We start from the raw sequence: 24,589 nt of genomic DNA on the forward strand, positions 1-24,589 counted from the left end.
TCCGATTTCAGAGCGCCCTCATCTGAGTGTGCCAGAGCGCAGAATAAAACAGATGTATTTACAAATACACAACACCCGTCGAATGTGACCGGTGTAAGTTAACGTCGGGGGGGAAAACGTTATGAAATTATTGCCAGCATCAGTTACAGTCTCCAACGCTTTAGATAACACGAAAACAGCATAACCAGCTCTGCTAAGGCGAGTAAAATGGTCAGAGTGAGGTGTTATCTCATTTGTGTCTGGAAGTAGCTAGCCAATTTAACCAGTTAGCTTGGGAGCTTGACTGCTGTTGTGAGGTCAGAACGCTCGGATCAACCCTACTCATCGGCCGGAGCTTCCCGTGTGCGCTCTGAACGCTCCTAGAGCGACGCGCTCTAGATTTACAAACGGACAATCTGACAACGCTCAGAATTTGCGAACGCCGAGAGAGCACTCTGCGCGCACTCTGGGCGCACTCTGGCACTCCAAAGGGAATTTACAAACACACCATATTATGTAGTCACGTGATGGAGTTTGTGGAACGTTAGAAATCATTCTGTATTTGTGCAGATCTGAGATCAATCACATATGTATCGGATATCTACCAAATAGAAATAATATAGTGATGGGCATTCAGTCTTTTCGGGGAGCCTGATATTTTTCTCTGTTCACTTAAAAGAGACGTTAATTTGGCTCCCAAACATTATGGCCCCCACATATCCCATACGACAAATCAAAGGTGTTATGATGTTTGTACGCTTGTGGSTAGATGGAGTACAGTTCCATCTAGATGGCGTGTCGGGGACTACGCAGGGCCGGAGCATTAATCCAATCCCCTCAAACTCTGGCTGTTGTTGTCGATTAATGGAGCTAGTGGGCGTGTCTGTTTAAAATAAACTATTTCATACCGCGCGCAGGGCTAGTTTGCAACCACTACTACCAAAACCAGATTGCAGCGAAGAACGAGACGGACATGTTGGAGAGCCGGAGAAAAGATGCTGCGCAAAACGGTGCAGAGCCACACGTGGCCAGACCAAATGTTGGCAACAGGGTGACTGTAGTGCTAGGGGCTCAATGGGGCGACGAGGGCAAAGGGAAAGTTGTGGACCTACTCGCTCAGGACGCCGATATTGTTTGCAGATGCCAGGTAAATTATAGAGCCACGTTACCGTCAATGAATGGGCTAAACGTATGCTAGCTAAGCTAGCTGAATGACATATAATTGTAAATAATGTAGCTAACATTACCTAGCTATATAACTAAGCTAACAAGTTAGCGAGCCAAGGTTGTGACAGTCCGTGTGTTGCAAAAAAAACTAACACCCAAGGCTGAATTGTTGTGCCAAAGATTCTTATCCATCTCTGTGGTTCTGTTTTGTAATTACAAAACGAATTAACTAGCCAACACTAGCTCGTGAACTTGTGTGTTTGTGCAACTTGCTTTGCTAGTTAGCCGCCTAAGCTAGTGTTGGCTGGTTAGTTAGCTAAATCTGTTTTTGTGGTAATCTTGGTTTCAAAGATTTCAAACATGAAATCTTAAAAAATACTTGCATCAACAAATGTCCCTTTTTATGCATTAATAACAAGGTCTGAAGTGTTTGAGCATTAATTTAAAAAAAATTACTGACAATTTAACACCTTTTTGAACATATTTTCCAAAACAAGTCCTTAAAAATCTCTACCGCAATGGTCTGAACGTCAAGACCAATAGGAAAGCTAATACATTTTTTAAAAATGGATTATTAAGTCATGCACGGTTACTTAACTCAAATAATATATATTTTTAAATTACATTTTTTGACTGATCTCATTACTACAACACCTTCCGCAATATACAACCTAATATTTTTGATATGCCATTGAAACCTGACATATATTTAAAAATGGTGGCAAGCCTGTATTTAAAAGCAAACCACTATTTTTACTTTCATAAAAGTACCACTTGTTGTGGTAATGATGCATAGGTTTTTGAAATTAGGTTGATTTTGGTAATGAGAATAAGTATATTAAGACTGAGGTATGGTTAAAAACATAACATTTTAATGTAGGAAATAAATTAGATAATATTGGCACAATCATGGATTAAAGTTCAATCAATTTAATTTTGCAGTGCTTCAAAAGTACATAGGCTAAAAACAAATAACACATACAAAAACATTAGAACAGCACATGTCATTGTCACTACACACACAGGCCTGTACAGTGTCCCTTGGGGGTGATATTTCTATGACCCCAAGCTGGTGCAGCTTCTTTATCTTAAAGCCAAAGTTTTCATGTTTCTCTGTCTGACTCTGCGCTGGCAAATCCAAAATGGCTTAAGTGTAAAGAATTGAGCCTTGGAAAGGTTGTGCCTTGGATTCTCAGACAAAAATCTTCTGAAGATTTGCCATAGTGTCCGTTAAGGCTCTCTTATGGAATATCTAGACCTTTTCYGAATATCTCTGGAATTCCCATTTATTACAGTGGAGACCTCATCTTGATGAAGGAAGTGGCTAACAAGTTTGCGCATTAGTCTTCTCTGGCTCTTATTGAGTAATTTTCTCTGACTTCTTTGTAGTTTTCTTCTGGACCTCTCTGCCTTCCATGTTGACAATTACCTGCTTCCTCTTGGCCATCATCTCAAGTCTTTAGGTTGATCATCTCTTTGGTCCTCTCCAGCAGCTTCTCTTCTGTGTAGTGCAACTTTGACCTCAATTTTGATAGTGATTTCTTTCTTCTGTTCCTCTTTTTGAGTGATTCCTTTGGGGTAGATGTCTTCATTGGTCCTGGTATCTGTAGAGATGTCTCTTATTTTAGGAGTTGATGGCAGGGACATTCACCTGCTGAGGTGAGAATGGCTGTTCTCTTGGAGGATTTGAACAACTTCTTAATTTTGCTTCTTGAACATGTTGAAGTCTATCATCTTCCTCGATTGATGGTGTTATGTCCAAAACAGCTTTTAGCTGTTTCTTTCTTCTGTAATACCTTTGAGTTTTCCCGCCACTGTTTTTTCTTTTCATGTTGCTTCTTTGTCAGATCTTGAGTTTTTGATTTTACAATGTTGCTTTCGTTTTTGATATCTGAAATGGAAAGGAAGCATGACATGAAATGAGCATGTCTCAAAACATGGGGGAAATCTTACTGTTATGGACATGTCATCCTATACTAGACTGAATGGCTTACTGTCTGTGTGTGTGTGTGTGTACACATCCTATAGTAGGGACGGAATGATTTACAGACTCTCTGGACATCCTATAGTATAAACTTAATGGCTTACTGATTGTGTGGGCGATGTGTGCGCACGTGTAGACTTCCTAACACTGTAGGGTATTGACTCACTATAGACACTGAGGGCATAGGCTTCCTATGGACTACATATACTAATTATGCTTGCTGTAACCTCTCCAACCCCTAACCTCTTTCTCCTTCCTTCTGTACTTGTCCAGCAGTTCTGGGTTGGTGTAAACTTTTTCTCTAAATTGTCAGCCTAGTCTTCTGTAAAGTGTTTTTATTTATTTTTGTCACTTGCTGACTGTCTGCAATTAAACAGGACATAAAGAAAAATATCAACAGATAGTAAATTATATTTAAATAGTCTGATTAAATTCTTATTACCAAAACAGAAGTTTTCTCTACCGCAACTGGCCTTAAATTGCAGCGGTAAGTGAGAATGGTGTTGCGAAGGATGAGGAACCGTAGCATGTTTTGCTAACAATAGAGAAGACATGATGACTAAGCAAATTTTTACTCAATGTACATAATTAGACATTAATTTTAAATCTAACCTTTTTCTAAATGTGGAAAACTACCTGTATCGGTAATGATAATCAATACTGTCGTGTACGCAGTCTGACAAGAGTGTGTTTAACTTTTAACTGGAGAAATATAGAGATTTGCTTACCTGGTAGCCATCTTGAAGGTACTGGCAGATGTGTTGCTTCATTAAAAATCATCTGTGTGTAAAGTCCTTAAAAAATGTTGCGGCGGATGAGAACATCATTCATGGACACTTAATTTTTCCATTTTTTTTTCATTATTATACATGAATATTCAGTTTATAATTTGTTTTCAAATGACATCTAGTAGAACATCCATTCATTTTTTAAATTAAATAATAAATTCCTATGTTGAATTTACTTTGCAAGGTAGAGAACACTTATCTTATGATATTTTGTTATAGTACTAAATTACATGTTTTATATTAAAAATTATTACTGCCATGGTATTTTAATGGTTTCATGAGAATGACCCAATTGGTAAACTAACCTTTGTTAAATTGGTGTGGTTAGCTACTCGAGCAACCCAATAAATTGTCAATGCTGAATGTCTAACACGGCACTGTATTGCTAATGTCACATTGAATTCTAAAGCATCATAAGTTAGTTAKTAGGGCTGGGAAGGAAAAAGAGAGCCATGAGAACGAGTTTTGATCAGACATGGAAATAAAAGAGCTGAAAACAAATTGGCTCCCTTTTTTAAAAAGATGAAGAAAAAAGACGAGTTTTTGTTCAAGTACAGTCAACTAGCGCAAACATATTTCGTTGTCAAAACGATATATCATTAAGATATCGATATGTAACTAACGACCCCCCCCCCCCATCACTAATAGCCAGCTAACTACACTGAACACAAATATAAATGCATCATGTAAAGTGCTGGTCCCATGTTTCATGAGCTGAAATTAAATTAAAGGTCCCCAAAATGTCCCATATGTACAAAAGCTTATTTTTATCAAATTCTGTGCACAAATTTGTTTACATCCCTGTTAGTGAGCATTACTCTTTTGCCAAGATAATCCATCTACCTGATGGCTGTGGCATATCAAGAAGCAGCATGATCATTACACATGTGCACCTTGTGCTGTGGACAATATAAGCCCTCTAAAATGTGCTGTTTTGTCACACAACACAATGCCACAGATGTGGGGGGGTATTTCTGTATGTAATAAAGCCCATTTGTGGGGCCTAATTTTATTTACATTTACTGATTTCCTTACAGTTCTTRTAACTTAGCAAAATATTTGAAATTGTTGCATGTTTTTACATTTTGGTTCAGTATACATTCATATTACACAACCCTAATACCAGATAGCCTAGTCTTACCATGTCTTGTCGGTACAGTCTGGCATTGCAAGGTGATTCAAACTCCTAGTACTGTTGAAGGTACTGTATATGCGAGCAAGTGCAWTTCTGTGTACTTTCTCACTTGCCATTGAAGTATCAACGGCATGATGGAATGTCTGAAGACAGCAGTTAATGCAGCTGACCAAAGTTTAATCATGTCTACGCAAGTTAGATTTGGCTGTCAATAAAGATGCTATATATTGGCAAGCCACCTAGCTAAGCCTATGGGTTGAGTGATTACCACAAAACCATGGTGTCTACCTTGTGTAGACTGAATTCAGTCTGTTTTCAGTTTTACTTTGACAAAAAAAAATATTTGTCACGTGCTGAATGAAACATGAAATTCTTACTTACGAGCCCTTTCCCAACAATGCAGAGTCAAAGAAAGGAAATAGTAACACAATAAAATCACAATAACGAGGCTATATACAAGGAGTACCGGTACTGAGTCAATGTGCAGGGGTACGAGGTAGCTTCAAGAGAATCTGTGCAAAAAACAAAGGGCGTCAATGCTAATAGTCCGGGTAGCCACTTGATGAACGGTTCAAGCAGTTGCCATACCCACCAGGGATGCAGCTGTGTAACTTTGAGGATCTAAGGCCCCATGCCAAATCTTTTCAGCCTCCTGAGGGGGAAGAGGCATTGTCGTGCCCTCTTCACAACTATGTTGGTGTGTTTGGATAATGATAGGTCCTTAGTAATGTGGACACGAAGGAACTTGACGCGCTCTATTACAACCCCATCGACGTGAATGGTAAACACCTAATGAAGTCAGTGCCTTAACATGTAGCTTACCGATTGCAAGGTGCAGCCTGTGTCCAAAACATTTGAGCCCTTCTCCCCCGATTGCCCAGTTTGGCTGGGCGTCCAGCTCTAGGAAGAGTCTTGGTGGTTTCAAATTTCTTCCATTTAAGAATGATGGAGGCCTCTGTTCTTCGGGACCTTCAATGCTGCAGAAATGTTTTGGTACCCTTCCCCAATCAATTTAATTTACCACAGGGGTACTCCAATCAAGTTGTAGAAGCATCTCAAGGATGATTAATGGAAACAGGAAGTGCCTGAGCTCAATTTTGAGTCTCATAGCAAAGGGTCTGAATACTTATGTAAATAAATAGCTTATTTTATTTGTAATACATTTGCAAAAAATTCTACACTTGTTTTTCACTTGATGAGGAAAAACATTTTATTTTTTGTATTTTACTTTTCCTCGATCTCATCGCTGCAACTTTCCAACGGGCTCGAGAGGCAAGTCATACTTCCTCAAACGTGACCCACCAAACCTTGCTTCTCCCCTCGTATGCCAAGTGAAGCCCCCCGGCCAAACACTCCCCAACCCAGACGATGCTGGTCCAGTTGTGCACCGCCCTATGGGAGTCACGGCCGGTTGTGACACAGCCTGGGATTGAACCCGGTCTGTAGTGATGCCTCACTACTTAGACTGCYGCGCCAATCGGGAGGCTCTATTTAATCAATTTTAGGGTAAGGTTGTAACGTAACAATGTGGAACATTTTAAAGGGGTCGGAATACATTCCGAATGCACTGTATGTTCTATTTAGAGGCCAATTGGCTCTAGAAGCAATGTAACATTGAAATATGGCTGTGTGGGAACCCTATAAAGGTGTGTAGTAATTTAATCTTTTTGTTCTTGACAATTCATTCTCGCCGATATGAAAGATACTTTTCTTATGTTTCTGAGACTCTACCGTAAGCGATGCATGTTAACGTTTAGAGCACGCATCGGGGTTCTTGGCCTCTTCTGACCAGGGGAGTTTTATTATTGTCAATAGGCTCTAGGTTGTCAATGTCTATGAATGGGCTCTTCTGATATCTGTGTCAGAGACTAGAGGACAAACTACATTATCTGTGTTCAAAAGAACATCATACTTAACCTTTCCCCCCAGATTTGTAGACGTGCTTCTGCTGTATGTCCAATATTGAGTCGTGAAAAGCAAGGCTATAGCCTTTCACATTGCTTATGGTGGTGTGATTTGTTTCATAATGTTGGATGTCTCTCTGTGTCCCTCTCTGCAGGGTGGTAACAATGCAGGACACACGGTGGTGGTGGACTCTGTGGAGTATGACTTCCACCTTCTACCCAGCGGCATTATCAACCCCAAGGTCACTGCTTTCATTGGTGAGTAGAACTCAGCCAATATTTACTGGACTGAACAGGAAAAATGGCTGATTTCACAATAAKAATTGATCTATGAAGAAATGCTAATGGTTTACTATGGTCAGTTCTCTAGTCTTTGGTTCATACAGCTTTCTGTTTATTGAATCTCCGGTGCAGTTTCCATCCACACTTTTGTATGCAAGCAGCTAAAATGAATGACTTCTCCCCTCTAAATCTAGCCAATCTGTATTATATTCTAATATTTCCAGTTTTGCCTGATGCCACACAATGTGATTGACTTGACTGGGAGCCACCTCGCAGGCTAACAGAGTGCTACAGATCACATTTTATCTGCAGTAATATTTCGCTAATGGGCTGATTGTCTAGTCCAATGGTCACCAACAGGTCGATAACGATAAACCAACGATAAAGCGTTGTGTTCTTATTATTATTATTTTTTAATMGTTTATTTTTATTAGTCTCGGGCTGTTGGTGGTAGGTGCAGCCAATTCAACTGCCCTGCGCGCCGGGCAGGCAAACTGTTGCCATTTCATGTGTCTGAAAGTACAAACTCTGCCTTCCCGGTGGGCCTGGAGAGGAAATCAAGTGCACTATGTGACCGCTGGCCAATCAGATTGCTCAGATGACTGGGTCTGCAGTAACGTAGCAGGCATAAAAGAAAGCTATGACAAAATTGATACTGTGAGATTTCAAAACTTTTAAAGCCATGACTAGAGAGAAACTGTCAACAAATACAGCAAAGATGCTGTTTATATGAGTAAGTTCATGTTTAAGTTCTTTCTCAGCACTGTCAACACTTTGTATTCACCACTTTTATAACCCATAAAATGTTTGTTCTTTCTATGTCYACTCAGTGCTACAACGTGCAGCAGTAATGAATGAGTAGGAAAGTGTATTGATAGGCTTGCGGTGTTATTAGTGGCGTGGGTCTTCATTTATATTGAGGAATATTTCATTTTCTCTTGGGTTCTAATTTTGAGTAAATAACTCACAGACACTAGAGAATCTTAAAACTTCTTGTGGATCAGTGGGACGCTAGCGTCCCATTTCGACAACTTCCGGTGAAATTGCAGAGYGCCAAATTCAAATTAAATTACTGTAAATATTAAACTTTCATGAAATCACAAGTGCAATACATCAAAATAAAGCTTAACTTGTTGTTAATCCAGCCGCCATGTCAGATTTCAAAAAAGCTTTACGGCGAAAGCAAACCATGCGATTATCTGAGGACAGTGCCCAGCACACAAATGCATAAATCATTTTCAACCAGGGAGGTGCGACACGAGAGTCAGAAATAGCGGTATAATATATGCCTTACCTTTGAAGATCTTCTTCTGTTGGCACTCCAAAAGGTCCCAGTTACATTACAAATGGTCCTTTTGTTCGATAATGCCCTTCTTTATATCCATAACTCAGTTTAGCTGGTGCGCTTCAGTCAATAATCCACTATGTTTCCGTCCTTCAAAATGCATACAAAATGAATCCCTAACATTACCAATATACTTATCCAAACAAGTCAATCAATGTTTATAATCAAACCTTAGGTACTCAAATACGCAAATAAACGATAACATTTAAGACGGAGAATCGTTATTGTCTTTACCGGAGAAAAATAACAAAACGCGCTCTCATTCACGCGCTTGGAAACACTACAGCYAAAATGGGAGCCACCTAGAAAAACTACAATTCTGGCTCATTTTTCCAAAAAAACAGCCTTTCTAAAGACTGTTGACATCTAGTGGAAGCCCTAGGAACTGCAATCGGGCACGATTTCGCCCTATTATAAAAGTGCCAGCCATTGAAATCAGTGGTAGGATGAAACATTTTGAGGGGGGGGGGGGATGGTTTGTCCTCGCAATTTCAGTTCTGTTACACTCAGACATTATTTTAACAGTTTTAGAAACTTTAGAGTTTTCTATCCAAATCAACCAATTATATGCATATCCTAGCTTCCGGGCCTGAGTAGCAGGCAATTTACTTTGGGCACGCTTTTCATCCGGATGTCAAAATACCGCCCCCTATCCCAAAGAAGTTAACCAAGTTTAATTCTTTCCAAAGGGTCGATACAGCTGTAACTCCGACACAGACATGGCTTCCCCCGTGGTGGTATTCATACCACCATTCATATCATTCTTGCTAAGCAGGGAACTAAGTGATATGAGCCTTCAATGGTTTCTCCCCTTATCAGTACTGTCACATGCAATTGTTTTCCCTGCACTCAGCCCCTCCCAAACTTTATTAGTTACAAAAGAGACATGAGGGGTGCCATAATGTTCCTACACTTTTGAGTATAACAATGTTCCAAGTTTAACCCCGAATCCTAACACTCTGTTTTATAGGCGTAAAAACAGGAATTTGTGCATGAGGCAGAAATAATGCGGTGCGACTCGAGTTTCGCCATCAGCTGGAAGACGGTGTCCCTTTTTGGTCAGTGTCAGTGGAGGAAAGGGAGAGTGGAGGGATGTTGAGAGATGGACCCTTAGTCTGCTGCTCTCTCCCTCCGCTGAGACTAAATGTCCCGAACAACAATGCATTCGCAGGTAAATTCACGCAGAGCCAGTATGTGGTGATACTGWATTGGGCCTATAGCTTCCTGCACAWACCTCATTGCTACAGTACTGTTTTTAATTGGTTCATGTTGCGTAGGCTTACATTTTAAGTCATGTTAATAAMAAATCAGAGCAGCATGCATTTACTCAGTGAAATTGACTCAAAGGTTGGTGACCACTGGTCTAGTCTATTTTGGTGACGCGTAACAAAGATGTCCTCTGGCTCTTAACCACGACTCGTCAGCATTTCAACATATAGAATGTTARGTGGATCAATTCTTAACTTGCACACTGTCTACTATTGCTCTCTAGTTGAACTCTACAGGCAGACTTTCAGAGGGCAAAAAAAGAATCCAGAGCAGTGTTTGCCATGAGGAAAAAGTCATCTTGAATAAGACTTTCTATGTGCAGAGAAGGTTATTATGGCCCTTTCCTCATTTGATTAATGTGTGGCCTTCATGATTGCTCTGGAAGAGCAGACCTGTTTTTCTAAGATCAACGTTTATTTATTTATTGACTAAGTATGTGTATTTAGCTCTTCATGGGAAAGTACTTTGGTTCACTTCCCTGTTTGGTTACTGATGCATCACTTTCTCCACATCTTCCATGTTGCCTGTGTCTRTTCCACAGGTAACGGGGTAGTGATCCACCTGCCTGGCCTCTTTGAGGAGGCTGAGAAGAATGTGGGCAAAGGCAAAAGTGAGTATGAAGGAGCTATCCTGTTTTAATATTCTCTTTTACTCTGATGCCTAGAAGATTGCCGTATTGCTTAAAGGGGCTAATGTCAGATGTCTTGTGTGTGTTCAGGTCTRGTGGGCTGGGACAAGAGGCTGATCATTTCAGACCGAGCACACATTGGTAAGCCCTGCCTYAGGCTTTTCTTTAAGGGCCTTTATATTACAACTTCAGCTGCTCTATTTATTTAAAAAAWATATTTAGCTAGTCAGTTAAGRACAAATTCTTATTTACAATGACTGCCAAACGCGGACAATGTGAAATCAGATTTTATAGGACCCCTGTGAGAACGAGGGGTCAGTTCTGACTGGAAGAGAGCGACAGACACTACTTCCCTTCATGGATTTTAAAATGAAGGATTGGTGTAAGAACTGTTGTGGATTCTCCAACCAATCCAATGCTTTTAAATGGGTGTCGAGTGCACAAGGGAACACTTCCGGGGAGAAAAGGGAGATAATTGGGATGTTAGGTTTTAGTGAGAAGCGGGGGCGAGGTGACCAGGATTGTGAGTTTGCCCTTCTCTACCTCCCACAGTGTTTGATTTCCATCAAGCGGTCGACGGTGTGCAAGAGCAGCAGAGACRAGAGCAAGCGGGCAGGAAGTAAGAACCCCGCCACCTGTCATTCTCCTGGTTTATGGCTCGGCGGATACGCAGTGTAAACCTTTTCAGCATAATGTCTAGCTAGCATAAGTACTGGAACAACTATGAAATATCACAACTTTGTTCTCTGCACCGGTGTTGTGGAGTGGTTTTAACAGTTTTGCCTTGTGCGTTCTGCCTGAAAGAAGTGGCTGTGATTAGCCAAATTTCACTCATACTGTAGTCTGGGGTTTATTCCATATTCAGGAATAGCTGAACCAGCTATTGCAGGTTCCTGTTTGTTACCAGTTAGTCATGGAGCTATTGCAGGTTACTACTGTTACCAGTTAGTCATGTGACGGAGACACCCAATCTGGTTCTGAGAAGAGGTTAGGAAGGACAGCTTAGACACAGGACAGCACTCTGATTATACAGGGCATTTTAAGCTTTTGTTCAGGATCAAAATAAGCACACTGTCCTGATTTTKAATTATTGTGTAAAACAGTCTGCAGTGTTTGAACTTGCTCAACGGCTATGTATTGTACCAGTTTTCTCCCATGGGCAGTAAAGGGCAACTCATTATAGGCTTATATCACCAGTTATGGTGTTGAAATTCCGCAAGGCTTTACAACTTCACTCTTACCTCAGAGAACAGAGGCTTAGATTAGATCTCCTGCAGTAACAGCATGACTTGTTCAAGGAGTCTCATGGTGGACCTGACCTGTGTTATTTTGCTGTCTTGCTGGAGGGGTTAGTACTCATGATAGCCTGTCTCATGTGAGAAAGACCTTATCAGTGAGGATATAAAAGTGGTCTTCTGGAGCAAAGTCATCCCTACATCAGACCAGGGATGTTACGTCACCAGACATCCCCTAGCAGCACCATGTGACTGTGATGATGTTCTCCAACCCTCACTGCAGCGCCATTGTTTCAGTCAGCAGCAAGGCAGCAGGCGATGTTCCAGCCTCATAAACACTCCTTAGAATAGTAGCTACTTCCCTAMAACTCCATCACGTCTGACCTTACACAATCACACACAAATACATGTTGAAGGACCGGTGCGTGTGGTTGATGTCGAGGYAGTGACTCCATATTATTCCCTGTATTCCTCACCCAGCCTCGGAACAACAAAAAAGGGGATTGGCCCGGTGTACTCAGCCAAAGCAGCCCGCAGCGGCCTCCGGATATGTGACCTCATGTCTGACTTCACGCTGTTCTCTGAAAGGTGAGGGTGTGGCCTTGTCCTCATATGGCCAATAATGGCTATCCTCCTGTTGAGTACAACTAGCTCTGGTAAGATTAAAAATGGAACTGTATTGACATCTATCCTCTGTAGATTTRAAGTCTTAGCCTCGCAGTACCAGWCTATGTACCCGACCCTGGTGATTGACATCGATGGAGAGTTGTCCAAGTTGAAGGTCAGATGCAGGTCCTCCATATCAGTTGAATAAACATATCACTGGATACATTATGTCCTTCCTACATTTCAGTGTAATTTTAGKGTTATGTGTGTGTGTGTGTGGTGATCTTGTCCAGGATTACGTGGAGAAGTTAAAGCATATGGTGAAAGATGGCGTCTTCTACATGTACGAGGCCCTACATGGACCTCCCAAAAAGATCCTGGTAGAAGGAGCCAACGCTGCCCTCTTAGATATTGACTTTGGTGAGTATCCACCACTATGTCATAATGTCAATTAACCTCCATTGAACTGATCAAGCTAACAAACTGATGGTCTTCAAGAAGCCGGCTGGAAATTCAAGCCGTTTTTACTGGTGTTAACTCTACTGAAACAGTTGTATTGGAGCTGTCATAAGGATTGGAACAACTTGTTCACTGCTCCGAACACCAGAGAGCACTCTTATACCGTGCATGACTCTGAGCTATGCTGTCTAGTGTCACTTTCAGATATTTCTGTCACAAAGCATGCCATCCATAAACACAACTGCTGAAGGAGAGGGTTGCTATGTACTGACGGTCACCATTTTCTTTTTCCTTGATACAATGGTAGTAGGTGAAAGTAGGAGGTATCATATGGCCTTGCTAATGTTATTTGCATAAAGGAGACTGTTTTTGCACCTGTGCAGACATTTATGGGGGGGAATTCTCAACCCCTCTGATCTGAAAGGCCCATTAACCTGGACTAGAAAATCCACCTCTGTTTAAGCACACCTGACAGGGAGATTGTTTGCATGTCATGTTGAGACTGAAGCATTTAGTTTCCTTTACTTGTATTACAAGCTATAGTACCAGTCAAAAGTTTAGACACACCTACTCATTCAAGGGTTTTTATTTTTTACTATTTTCTAAATTGTAGAATAATGTTGAAGAGATCAACTATGAAATAACACATGRAATCGTGTAGTAACCAAAAAAGGTTAAACAAATCAAATATATTTGAGATTCTTCAAATAGCAACCCTTTGCCTTGATGATAGCTTTGCACACTCTTGGCATTCTCTCAACTAGTTTCATAAGGTAGTCAGCTGGAATGCATTTCAATTAACACGTGTACCTTGTGAAAAGTGAATTTGGAATTTCTTTCCTTAATGCATTTGATCCAATCAGTTGTGTTGTGACAAGGTAGGGGTGGTATACTGAAGATGTCCCTATTTGGTGAAAGACCAAGTCCATATTATGGCAAGAACAGCTCAAATAATCAAAGGGAAACGCCAGTCCATCATTAATTTAAGACATGAAGGTCAGTCATTCTGGATAATTTCAAGAAAAACCATCAAGCGCTATGATGAAACTGGCTCATGAGGACCGCCACAGGAAAGGAAGACCCAGAGTTACCTCTGCTGCAGAGAATAAGTTCATTAGAGTTACCAGCCTCAGAAATTGCAGCCCAAATAAATGCTTCATAGAGTTCTAGTAACAGACATCTCAACATCAACTGTTCAGAGGAGACTGCGAATCAGGCCTTCATGGTTAAATTGCTGCCAAGAAACCACTACTAAAGCACACACACTAATAAGAAGAAAAGACTTGCTTGGGCCAGGAAACACGTGCAATGGACATTAGTCTGGTGGAAATCTGTTCTTTGGTCCGATCCTTAGTTTTGGTTCCAACCGCCGTGCGAAGTAGGTGAACGGATGATCTTAGCATGTGTGGTTCCCACCGTGAAGCATGGAGGCGGTGTGGGGGTGCTTTGCTGGTGACACTGTCTGGGATTTATTTAGAATTCAAGGGACACTTAACCAGCATGGCTACCACAGCATTCTGCAGCGATACGCCATCCCATCTGGTTTGCACTTAGTCCCACTATATCGTTTGTTTTTCAACAGGACAATGACCCAACACCTCCAGGCTGTGTAAGGGCTGTTTGACCAAGAAGAGTGATGGAGTGCTGCATCTGATGACCTGGCCTCCACAATCACCCGACCTCAACCCAGTTGGGATGAGTTGGACCACAGCGTGAAGGAAAAGCAGCCAACAAGTGCTCCGCATATGTGGGAACTCCTTCAARACTGTTGGCAAAGCATTCCAGGTGAAGCTGGTTGAGCGCATGCCAAGAGTGTGCAAAGCTGTCAAGGTGAAAAGCGTGGCTACTTTGAAGAATCTCAAATATAAAATACATTTTCGATTTGTTTAACACTTTTTTTKGGTTACCACATGATTTCATGTGTTATTTCAAAGTGTTGATGTCTTCACTATTCTGCAATGTAGAAAATAGACTGGTACTGTATGTTAACAGTCATTGTGCTATGATAATCATCTGTTGTAACTTGACTGCAGCACCAATGCATTGTCATGTCTGTTTCATCTGAGGAAGACAGAGAAGGAAATAAGATGGTGTTTATCCTTTTGGTATGTTGATTTCAGGAACGTACCCTTTCGTGACCTCGTCTAACTGCACAGTAGGCGGGGTGTGCACGGGCCTAGGCATGCCACCTCAGAACGTGGGTGAGGTGTACGGCGTGGTCAAGGCCTACACCACCCGGGTTGGCATCGGAGCCTTTCCCTCTGAGCAGTTCAATGTAAGAATGTCAGCCTGTCTACCTTGAGGGAAGCCAGGCCTTAGTGCCTTTGACAGCTGCAGGCTAGAGTCATATTGGTTCACATGGCTGTGTTTCCTGCTTTCTGTATCCAGTGTGAGTAGACTAGTGTCAATGTGGGGGGGGTTTGGCATAGTTGCTGATTGAGTCATCAGAGTTCTGAAATCCAGTGTGTATTCTGTGAACATCACAGGCAGAGGCATGCGACTGTGTGGGTGTCGAAACAGTTTTGGGAACGATAGTTGGTGGTTAAACAGCTCCCTCTGGTGGAGCTTGTGAAATAATCCATACAATAACAGAACTACCATTTTCTTCACCTGGACAGGACAGAGAATGGTGACATTTTAAAACTTGACATGGCCATGGTTTACGTTGTCAGCGATCTTAAAGTGATTCTTGAGTGTCTTTTCTTCTTGAAGGACGTTGGGGAGCTCCTGCAGACGAGGGGGAAAGAAGTGGGTGTGACCACGGGCCGTAAAAGGAGATGCGGTTGGCTGGACCTCGTGCTCATCAAATATGCCCACATGATTAACGGCTTCACTGCGTGAGTTCCCCCTCCCTCAACTCTGTACTGGCCATCACCACACCTCCCGCTTTTTACTTACGGGGCCAGTATACTTGAATAGACCTTATCAGCGTTGTACACATCCTGCATTTGGGTGTTGGTAACATGCCTGCTAACCTCCAAATGTTCTGTTGTCCTCCCGTTCAGCTTAGCTCTCACCAAACTAGACATCTTGGATGTGCTCCCTGAGATCAAAGTTGGTGTGTCATACTCTGTGGACGGTGAAAATATACCTCATTTTCCAGGTAGGCTCCTCCTTGTTAATGAGGATGAAGTGAACCAGATAAGGGAGCTGATTATATTCCTAATTGCAGTATTCCCCCCCAAAACTATGTTTTATTGTCACATACACCGGATAGGTGCAGTGAAATATGTTTTACATGGTCAGCCATAGTAGTATTTGTATTTAATAAGGATCCCCATTTAGTTCCTGCCAAATCAGCAGCTACTCTTCCTAGGGTCCAGCAACATTAAGGCAGTTAACACAAAACATAACATTACATTTCACAACAGATTGTGTTCTCTCAGGCCACTACTCTACTATCACATCTACAATCACTGTGTGTGTAGATTGTGTCTTATCGTGTGTGTCTCTTCACAGTCCCTGCTGTTCCATAAGGTGTATTATAATTTTTTTCAATCTGATTATGCTGCTTGCATCAGTTATCTGATGTGGAATAGAGTTCCATGTAGTCATGGCTCTATGTATTACTGTGCACCTCCCATAGTCTGTTCTGGACTTGGGGACTGTGAAGAGACCCCGGGTGGCATGTCTTGTGGGGTATGCTGGGTGTCGGCGCTGTGTGCTAGTAGTTTAAACGGACACCTCGGTGCTTTCGACATGTCAATACCTCTCTCAAAAACAAGTAGTGATGAAGTCAATCTCTTCCACTTTGAGCCAGGAGAGATTGACATGCATATTATTGTTAGCTCTATGTACATCCAAGGGCTAGCCGTGCTGCCCTGTTCTGAGCCAATTGTAATTTTCCTTAGTCCCTCTTTGTGGCACCTGACCACATGACTGAACAGTAGTCCAGGTGCGACACAACTAGGGCATGTAGTAGAGGTCGACTGATTATGATTTTTCAACGCCGATACCGATTATTGGAGGACCAAAAAAAGGCGATACCGATTTAATTGGACGATTAAAAAAAAATATATATATATATTATTATTATTTATTTGTAATGACAATTACAACAATACTGAATGAACACTTATTTTAACTTAATATAATACATCAATAAAATCAATTTAGCCTCAAATAAATAATGAAACATGTTCAATTTGGTTTAAATAATGCAAAAACAAAGTGTTGGAGAAGAAAGTAAAAGTGCAATATGTGCCATGTAAGAAAGCTAACGTTTAAATTCCTTGCTCAGAACATATGAAAGCTGGTGGTTCCTTTTAACATGAGTCTTCAATATTCCCAGGTAAGAAGTTTTAGGTTGTAGTTATTATAGGACTATTTCTCTCTATACGATTTGTATTTCATATACCTTTGACTATTGGATGTTCTTATAGGCACTTTAGTATTGCCAGTGTAACAGTATAGCTTCCATCCCTCTCCTCGCCGCTACCTGGGCTCGAACCAGGAACACATCGACAAAAACCACCCTCGAAGCAGCGTTACCCATGCTGAGCAAGGGGAACAACTACTCCAAGTCTCAGAGCGAGTGACGTTTGAAACGCTATTAGCGCGCACCCCGCTAACTAGCTAGCCATTTCACATCGGTTACACCAGCCTAATCTCGGGATTGATAGGCTTGAATTCAAAAACAGCAGAGCTGCTGGCAAAACGCACGAAATTGCTGTTTGAATGAATGCTTACGAGCATGCTGGTGCCCACCATCGCTCAGTCAGACTGCTCTATCAAATCGTAGACTTAATTATAACATAACACAGAAATATGAGCCTTAGGTCATTAATATGATAGTTTCCGGATTCGACCATCTCGAAAACAAAACAATTATTCTTTCAGTGAAATACGGAACCGTATTTTATCTAACAGGTGGCATCCATCAGTCTAAATATTCCTGTTACATTGCACAACCTTCAATGTTATGTCATAATTACGTAAAATTCTGGCAAATTAGTTCGCAATGAGCCATGTTGCCCAAACTGTGTCATATACCCTGACTCTGCGTGAAAGGAACGCAAGAGAAGTGACACAATTTCACCTGATTAATATTGCCTGCTAACCTGGATTTCTTTTAGCTAAATATGCAAGTTTAAAAATATATACTTCTGTGTATTGATTTTAAGAAAGGCATTGATGTTTATGGTTAGGTACACGTTGGAGCAATGACAGTCCTTTTTCGTCAATGCGCACTGCATCGATTATATGCAACGCAAGACACGCTAGATAAATAGTAATAACTACACATGGTTGATGATAGTGATTATGATTGATTGTTTTTTATGAGGTTTAATGCTAGCTAGCAACTTACCTTGGCTTCTTACTGCATTCGCGTAACAGGCGGGCTCCTCATGAGGCAGGTGGTTGGAGCGTTGGACTAGTTAACCGTAAGGTTGCAAGATTGAATCCCTGAGCTGACAAGGTAAAAACCTGTCGTTCTGCCCCTGAACAAGGCAGTTAACCCACCGTTCCTAGGCCGTCATTGAAAATAAGAATGTGTTCTTAACTGACTTGCCTAGTTAAATAAAGGTGTAAAAAAAACGGCGTCCAAAATGACCGATTTCCGATTGTTATGAAAGATTAGGTCCGATTTCAAGTTAATCGGCCATTACGATTAATCGGTCGACCTCTAGCATGTAGGACCTGCCTTGTTGATAGTGTTAAGAAGGCAGAGCTGTGCATTTATTATGGACATGCCTCTTCCCATCTTACCTACTGTTGTATCAATATGTTTTGACCATGACTGTTTACAATCCAGGGTTAATCCAAGCAGTTTAGTCTCCTCAACTTGCTTAATATATGATGCTCCTGGAACAAATTAGGGTTAAGTGCCTTGCTCAAGAGCGCATAAACTGATTTTCACCTTGTCAGCTCGGGTATTTGAACTAGTAACCTTTCGGTTACCGGCCCAACGCTCTAACCGCTAGGCTACCTGCCAATACCCCGCTCAGCTGCCACCAAGTCTGATCTTAAGATGTTTGTGGTAGCCAATGGCCTGACATTGTCTCCACCTATCCCCAGCCAACCAGGAAGTCTTACAAAGTGTTGAGGTTCAGTATGCCACCCTGCCAGGTTGGAACAGTGACACCTCTGCCGTCAGAACGTTCGATGAGCTGCCAGAGAACGCCCAGAAATATGTCCGCTACATTGAGGAGCACCTCGGTGTGCCCGGTAAGAACCCTCCCCTCTCCTTAACACCTTCATGTCCAGTTGATGCAGCTGTGGTGAAATGTCCATTTGTAGAGGTCATATTGGTAAAGCTTTTCAATAACTCCTTTTCACCCGCAGTGAAATGGATTGGAGTCGGAAAATCTCGGGAGTCCATGATCCAGATCTTCTAAGAGCGTCTCCTCCAAACCCTCAGTCCCCTCTTCCTACCTCCAGATGGCTGCCTGGTTCCAGGGGCCTGTGGCCTGGGAAGGTGGTCTATGCTGCATGACMCCCCCCCCCCCCCCCCCCCCTCATTGGAGACTCTTCAAAATTGCCTCTGGTCATTAAGATGGAAGTACACTTCAGCTACATCTCTTACTCCCCATGTATGGTTTGTAACCCTAACCCCCTCTTCTGGCCTTTCTGGATCTGCTCTTCTGCCACACTTGCACATGCACTACACACACACTCATATCCATTCAATATCCCCATATTCCAACTTCTGATCCAGATGTGTGACACGCTGTCATTCACCTGTCTACAAGCCAATGTCAGATTGTTCAGTATGACCATATGTGCAGTGGAACTTGGTTGATTCATTAACCGATGTTTTGTGGCTGTAGTGTGATGAAATCACTTGTGCCCGTTTGTGTAGATGTATTCTTTATACCTAGCATGGCCATGAAACAGCCCTCTAGCAACTACAGATTCCACGTGTTCTGCATGGACAACGGTCCCTGACGATACCAGTCTCTGTATTCAAATTGGATAATTGCAGAAAATGTAGAATCTGTTTGTTGTTACAAAGACCTTGTTCCCAGCAACATAGCTGGAACAAAGCCATTATGCAAGAAAATAGATTTAGGTTCCATTACAATCTTAAATGGGCCTTTTGGAGGCGTCGCAATCAAACAACCTCTCATTAATTTCCCTCTCATTAATTTCCCCAGTTGACTAGAAATGTTGTCTCATTTACATTTACATTTTTTTACATTTTAGTCATTTAGCAGACGCTCTTATCCAGAGCGACTTACAGTAGAGTGCATACATTTTATTACATTTTACATACTGAGACAAGGATATCCCTACCGGCCAAACCCTCCCTAACCCGGACGACGCTATGCCAATTGTGCGTCGCCCCACGGACCTCCCGGTTGCGGCCGGCTGCGACAGAGCCTGGGCGTGAACCCAGAGACTCTGGTGGCGCAGCTAGCACTGCGTTGCAGTGCCCTAGACCACTGCGCCACCCGGGAGATATTTCAAAGCAGTAAAAAGTTGTACTACTAAACAGTGAGCAGTTTAGGTCAGTTAGCATGTTGATGGGTCATCTTGCTATGAAACTCCACATTTTGAAATGACGCATGAATGCAATCCTAAATTTAAGCTCCACCGCGAACACGATGTAGATATGCTAAACTCTAGTCTTAGGACTTCTACACGATCATATCAGTGTATATTTTATTTCTAGGACTASGTATGGTTGATTCTGTTCTGCTACTGTTAGACGTGTGGGTGTTTCTGCAGATGTAGTGTATTAGACAGCAGATTGTCTCCTGACTCAGTGACCACTATGTAACATGTGTTTCCCGTTAGTTCTATTTCAATCACTAATATACAATCTAAATATTTAAAATGAAAGTCATTAAATGATCTTGCCTGTTTACGTATGGATTGAATATATAAACCTCTGAATGGCTCGATTTATGAAATTAAAATAGTTACGGGGAGAGGCATGTGTTCAAGTTCAACCTTGTACATAAGGTGCTTATTCATGTMGAAATGGGAAACTGCTAAAACATTAGTTTGCCTTTGTGTCTGCAGGTCTCTACAGAGATGGGTGTAGACTGCTGTGAAAGAAGGGCTTTCTACATTGGTGGTGGAGTGCTTTTAAAAAAAAAATTATGGACTGTCAGACTAGTGTCAGACCCCTTCCCTTTTTCCACAGGAAAGTGGTCTTTTTGTTACAGCCTTATTCTAAAATGGATTATATTCAATTTTTTCCTCATCAATCTACACAATACCCCATAATGACTATGTGAAAACAGGTTTTTATAAATGTTTGCACATTTATACAAAATAAATACCTTATCTACATAAGTGTTCAGACCCTTTGCTATGAGACCCCAAATTGAGCTCTGGTGCAACCTGTTTCCATTGATCATCCTTGATGTTTATACAACTTGATTGGAGTCTACCTGTGGTAAATTAAATTGATTGGATATGATTTGAAAGGCACACACCCGTCTATATAAGGTCCCACAGTTGTCAGTGCAAAAACCAAGCCGTGATGTTGAAGGAATTGTCCGTAGAGCTCGAGACAGGATTGTGTCGAGGCACAGATTTGCAGCATTGAAGGTCCCCAAGAACAGTGGCCTCCATTGTTCTTAAATGGAAGAAGTTTGGAAACCACCAAGACTCTTCCTAGAGCTGGCTGCCCAGCCAAACTGGACAATCGGGGGAGAAGGGCCTTGGTCAGGGAGGTGACTGAGAATCCGATGGTCACTCTGACAGAGCTCCAGAGTTTCTCTGGAGATGGGTGAACCTTCCAGAAGGACAACCATCTCTGCAGCAATCCACCAACCAGGCCTTTCTGGTAGAGTAGCCAAGCGGAAGTCACTCCTCAGTAAAGTTCACATGACCACCTGCTTGAAGTTTGCCAAAGGGCACCTAAAGGACTCTCAGACCATGAGAAACAAGGTTATCTGGTCTGATGAAACCAAGATTGAACTCTTTGGCCTGAATGCCAAGCGTCACGTCTGGAGGAAACCTGGCACCATCCCTAGGGTGAAGCATGGTGGTGGCAGCATCATGCTGTGGAGAGGTTTTCAGCAGCAGGGACTGGGAGACTAGCCAGGATCGAGGGAAAGCTGAACGGAGCAAAGTACAKATATATCCTTGATTAACGCGTGCTCAGAACCTCAGACTGGGGTGAGGTTCACCTTCCGACAGGACAACGACCCTAATCTCACAGCCAAAACAACGCAGGAGTGGCTTCAGGACAAGTCTCAATGTCCTTGAGTGGCCTGGACTTGAACCCGATCGAACATCTCTGGCGAGACCTGAAAATAACTGTGCAACGACACTCCCCAACCTAACAGAGCTTGAGAGGATATGCAGAGAAGAATGGGATAAACTCTCCAAATACAGGTGCCAACCTTGTAGCGTCATACCCAAGAAGTCTCGAGGCTGTAATCGCTGCAGAAGGCGCTTCAACAAGGGACTGAGTAAAGGGTCTGAATACTTATGTAAATATAATATTTACAATTCAAAACCTGTTGCTTTGTCATTATGGGGCATTGTGTAGCTTGATGAGGGGGGGGGGGGACTGAATCCGTTTTTAGAATAGGGCTTTAAAGTAACAATGTTGAAAAAGTGAAGGTGTCTGAATACTTTCCGAATGCACTGTAGTTACTGTGTCAGGTACATTCTTACATAACTGCTCTACTGAAAACGGTGATCTCCGCTAGGCTTATGTTCACTGGTAAAGTCTGTTTCATTATTCCATGTGGATTTTAAGATCTCAGACTGTTATTTTAGTGGCCTTAAATGTTAACCTGGGCCTTGTCTGAATACCTCTGACATACATCTTTCTTTTCTACCTTGAGGCTCGTCTGGAAATGAGTGGATAGGTCAAAAGATGTTTACACCAAAGCTTTCACCTACACTACAGTGATGTCCTCAAGGAAAGAAGGGTGTATTAAAATAAAAAATAGTCAAAACAGGGTCCAGGTCCCTGTGTAGTGTCTTGAAAGTGATGTGTGAAAAGTGGCTTAGTATTGTGTTCTCTATCCCACCACATCAGCTCAACATGGTATGCTTAACATTGTTGTTTGAGTGGGATCCAAACAACTTTGTCAGTTAATTAGGGTTTGAGGAGCAATGTGTAAAAATAATTGACAACAAGCCTCCTTTAGCCAAAAACAAATGTGTAGGGTGCGAAAGGAGTTTTTGATGCTTTGAGACAAAGGGATAAAATCCTTCTCTAAATTAAGAGAAATGTAGAGTACATTGGATCCTGATCCAGGTGAAAAATCCATATTTTGTTAGATGTTTGCTGTACAGTGTGTTTTCTTCCAAGCACTACCTTCCAAAGTCACTAAACTCAGCAATAATTTTAATTAGTGCCATTTTAAAAGAAACATTCATTGGCTTGATGACTAGGTTTTAATCTAACTCCAATTTTTTACCTGTTCATTTGAACATTGCACATGTAAACACATATTTGGTCTTTTGTTTTGAAACTATTTACCTACTTTCAGTTCTGCAATGTGTTGCTGCTTTGTTAACTCTATAAATGTGTGTGTATATGAAATCCAATACCATATTTATTTATTTATTTATTTTACCGTTATTTTACCAGGTAAGTTGACTGAGAACACGTTGATGATGGTTTGAGGGCCAGATTTGGGAATTTAGCCAGGACACCGGGGTTAACACCCCTACTCTTACGATAAGTGCCATGGGATCTTTAATGACCTCAGAGAGTCAGGACACCCGTTTAACGTCCCATCCGAAAGACGGCACCCTACACAGGGCAGTGTCCCCAATCACTGCCCTGGGGCATTGGGATATTTTTTTAGACCAGAGGAAAGAGTGCCTCCTACTGGCCCTCCAACACCACTTCCAGCAGCAACTGGTCTCCCATCCAGGGACTGACCAGGACCGACCCTGCTTAGCTTCAGAAGCAAGCCAACAGTGGTATGCAGGGTGGTATGCTGCTGATATGATCGTCATCTTATTGTAGCACGGTGTTCAATATGGTTTTTTTGACTGGAGTTTTATCAAATGTCATYTGTACAGTACTGGTCTTACATTTTTTTAAATTACAAAGTCATTTCAATATTAAACAATTGTTAATACAACCCTAGAACAAGATTCCAACTAATAAATAAACATGAGAAATATATCATCAGTTWATTTTTTTGTTCATTTCAAATTCATCCATGTCTGTTCTAGAGGGGTCAAATGTTTTCTGTTTTTCAACTGTCTTTGAAGAGTAGCTTTACTCTCATGGCACCCCACCACCACTAATTGTTTGTGTACTTAATTACATGGCCACCAGAGGGAGTTGTTTACCTTTGAATACTATAATTTGTACCGCTAGGAATATACGGTACTGGCTGAGAATTAAAATACTACTCTGAACAAAGATACATGCAACAATTTCTAAGACTGAGTTAGTTTAAGGAAATCAGTCAATTTAAATACATTTKATCTTTTATGGATTTCACATGACTGGGAAAACAAATGAGTCTGTTGATCAGACTGTTTGTGACCTATGAATGTTGTCCCACAATGATTGTGACGTTGCTGGATATTGGCATAAACTGGAACACACTGCTGTACATGTTGATCCAGAGCTTCCCAAACAGGCTCAATGGGTGACATATCTGGTGAGTATGCAGACCACGGAAGAATTGGTACATTTTCAGCTTCCAGGAATTGTGTACAGATCCTTCCAACATGGAGCCGGGCATTATCATGCTGAAACATGAGGTGATGGCGGCGGATTAATGGCACAACAATGGGCCACGGGATCTCGTCATGGTATCTGCATTCAAAGCTTATGCCTGCCCGTACCATAGCCCCACCGCCACCATGGGGCACTCTGTTCACAACATGGCCAGCGGTTTGCTGATGTCACACACGCGCTCTATACGC

General features: G+C 41.8%; 1 protein-coding gene and 1 long non-coding RNA gene across 7 annotated transcripts in view; one reads left to right on the plus strand and one right to left on the minus strand.

Moving 5' to 3' along the window:
* The window catches only part of LOC139029190 (uncharacterized), a 980,011-nt gene that overhangs the window by 125,498 nt on the left and 829,924 nt on the right, over positions 1–24,589 (minus strand). The gene's annotated exons all lie outside the window — the stretch shown is intronic.
* LOC111978736 (adenylosuccinate synthetase isozyme 2) lies at positions 786–23,840 on the plus strand. Of its 6 annotated transcripts, XR_011481487.1 has the most exons (14): positions 791–1,126; positions 7,113–7,215; positions 10,395–10,463; positions 10,572–10,622; positions 11,034–11,100; positions 12,197–12,304; positions 12,416–12,497; positions 12,616–12,742; positions 14,902–15,056; positions 15,494–15,618; positions 15,787–15,884; positions 18,800–18,949; positions 19,067–19,199; positions 20,750–23,840. XR_011481487.1 is itself a non-coding variant. In XM_070448669.1 (13 exons), the coding sequence occupies exons 1-13, from the start codon at positions 953–955 to the stop codon at positions 19,117–19,119; spliced, it is 1,311 nt and encodes a 436-aa protein (XP_070304770.1). In that variant the 5' UTR covers positions 789–952; the 3' UTR covers positions 19,120–23,840. The 6 variants fall into 6 exon arrangements, 5 of the variants coding, with proteins under 5 accessions (XP_070304773.1, XP_070304770.1, XP_023864729.1 ...); XM_070448669.1 differs by having other exon boundaries at positions 789–1,126; positions 18,851–18,949; positions 19,067–23,840; XM_024008961.2 differs by having other exon boundaries at positions 19,067–23,840.

Source organism: Salvelinus sp. IW2-2015, linkage group LG18 (assembly GCF_002910315.2).
Source record: "Salvelinus sp. IW2-2015 linkage group LG18, ASM291031v2, whole genome shotgun sequence".
Lineage (NCBI taxonomy): Eukaryota > Metazoa > Chordata > Actinopteri > Salmoniformes > Salmonidae > Salvelinus > Salvelinus sp. IW2-2015.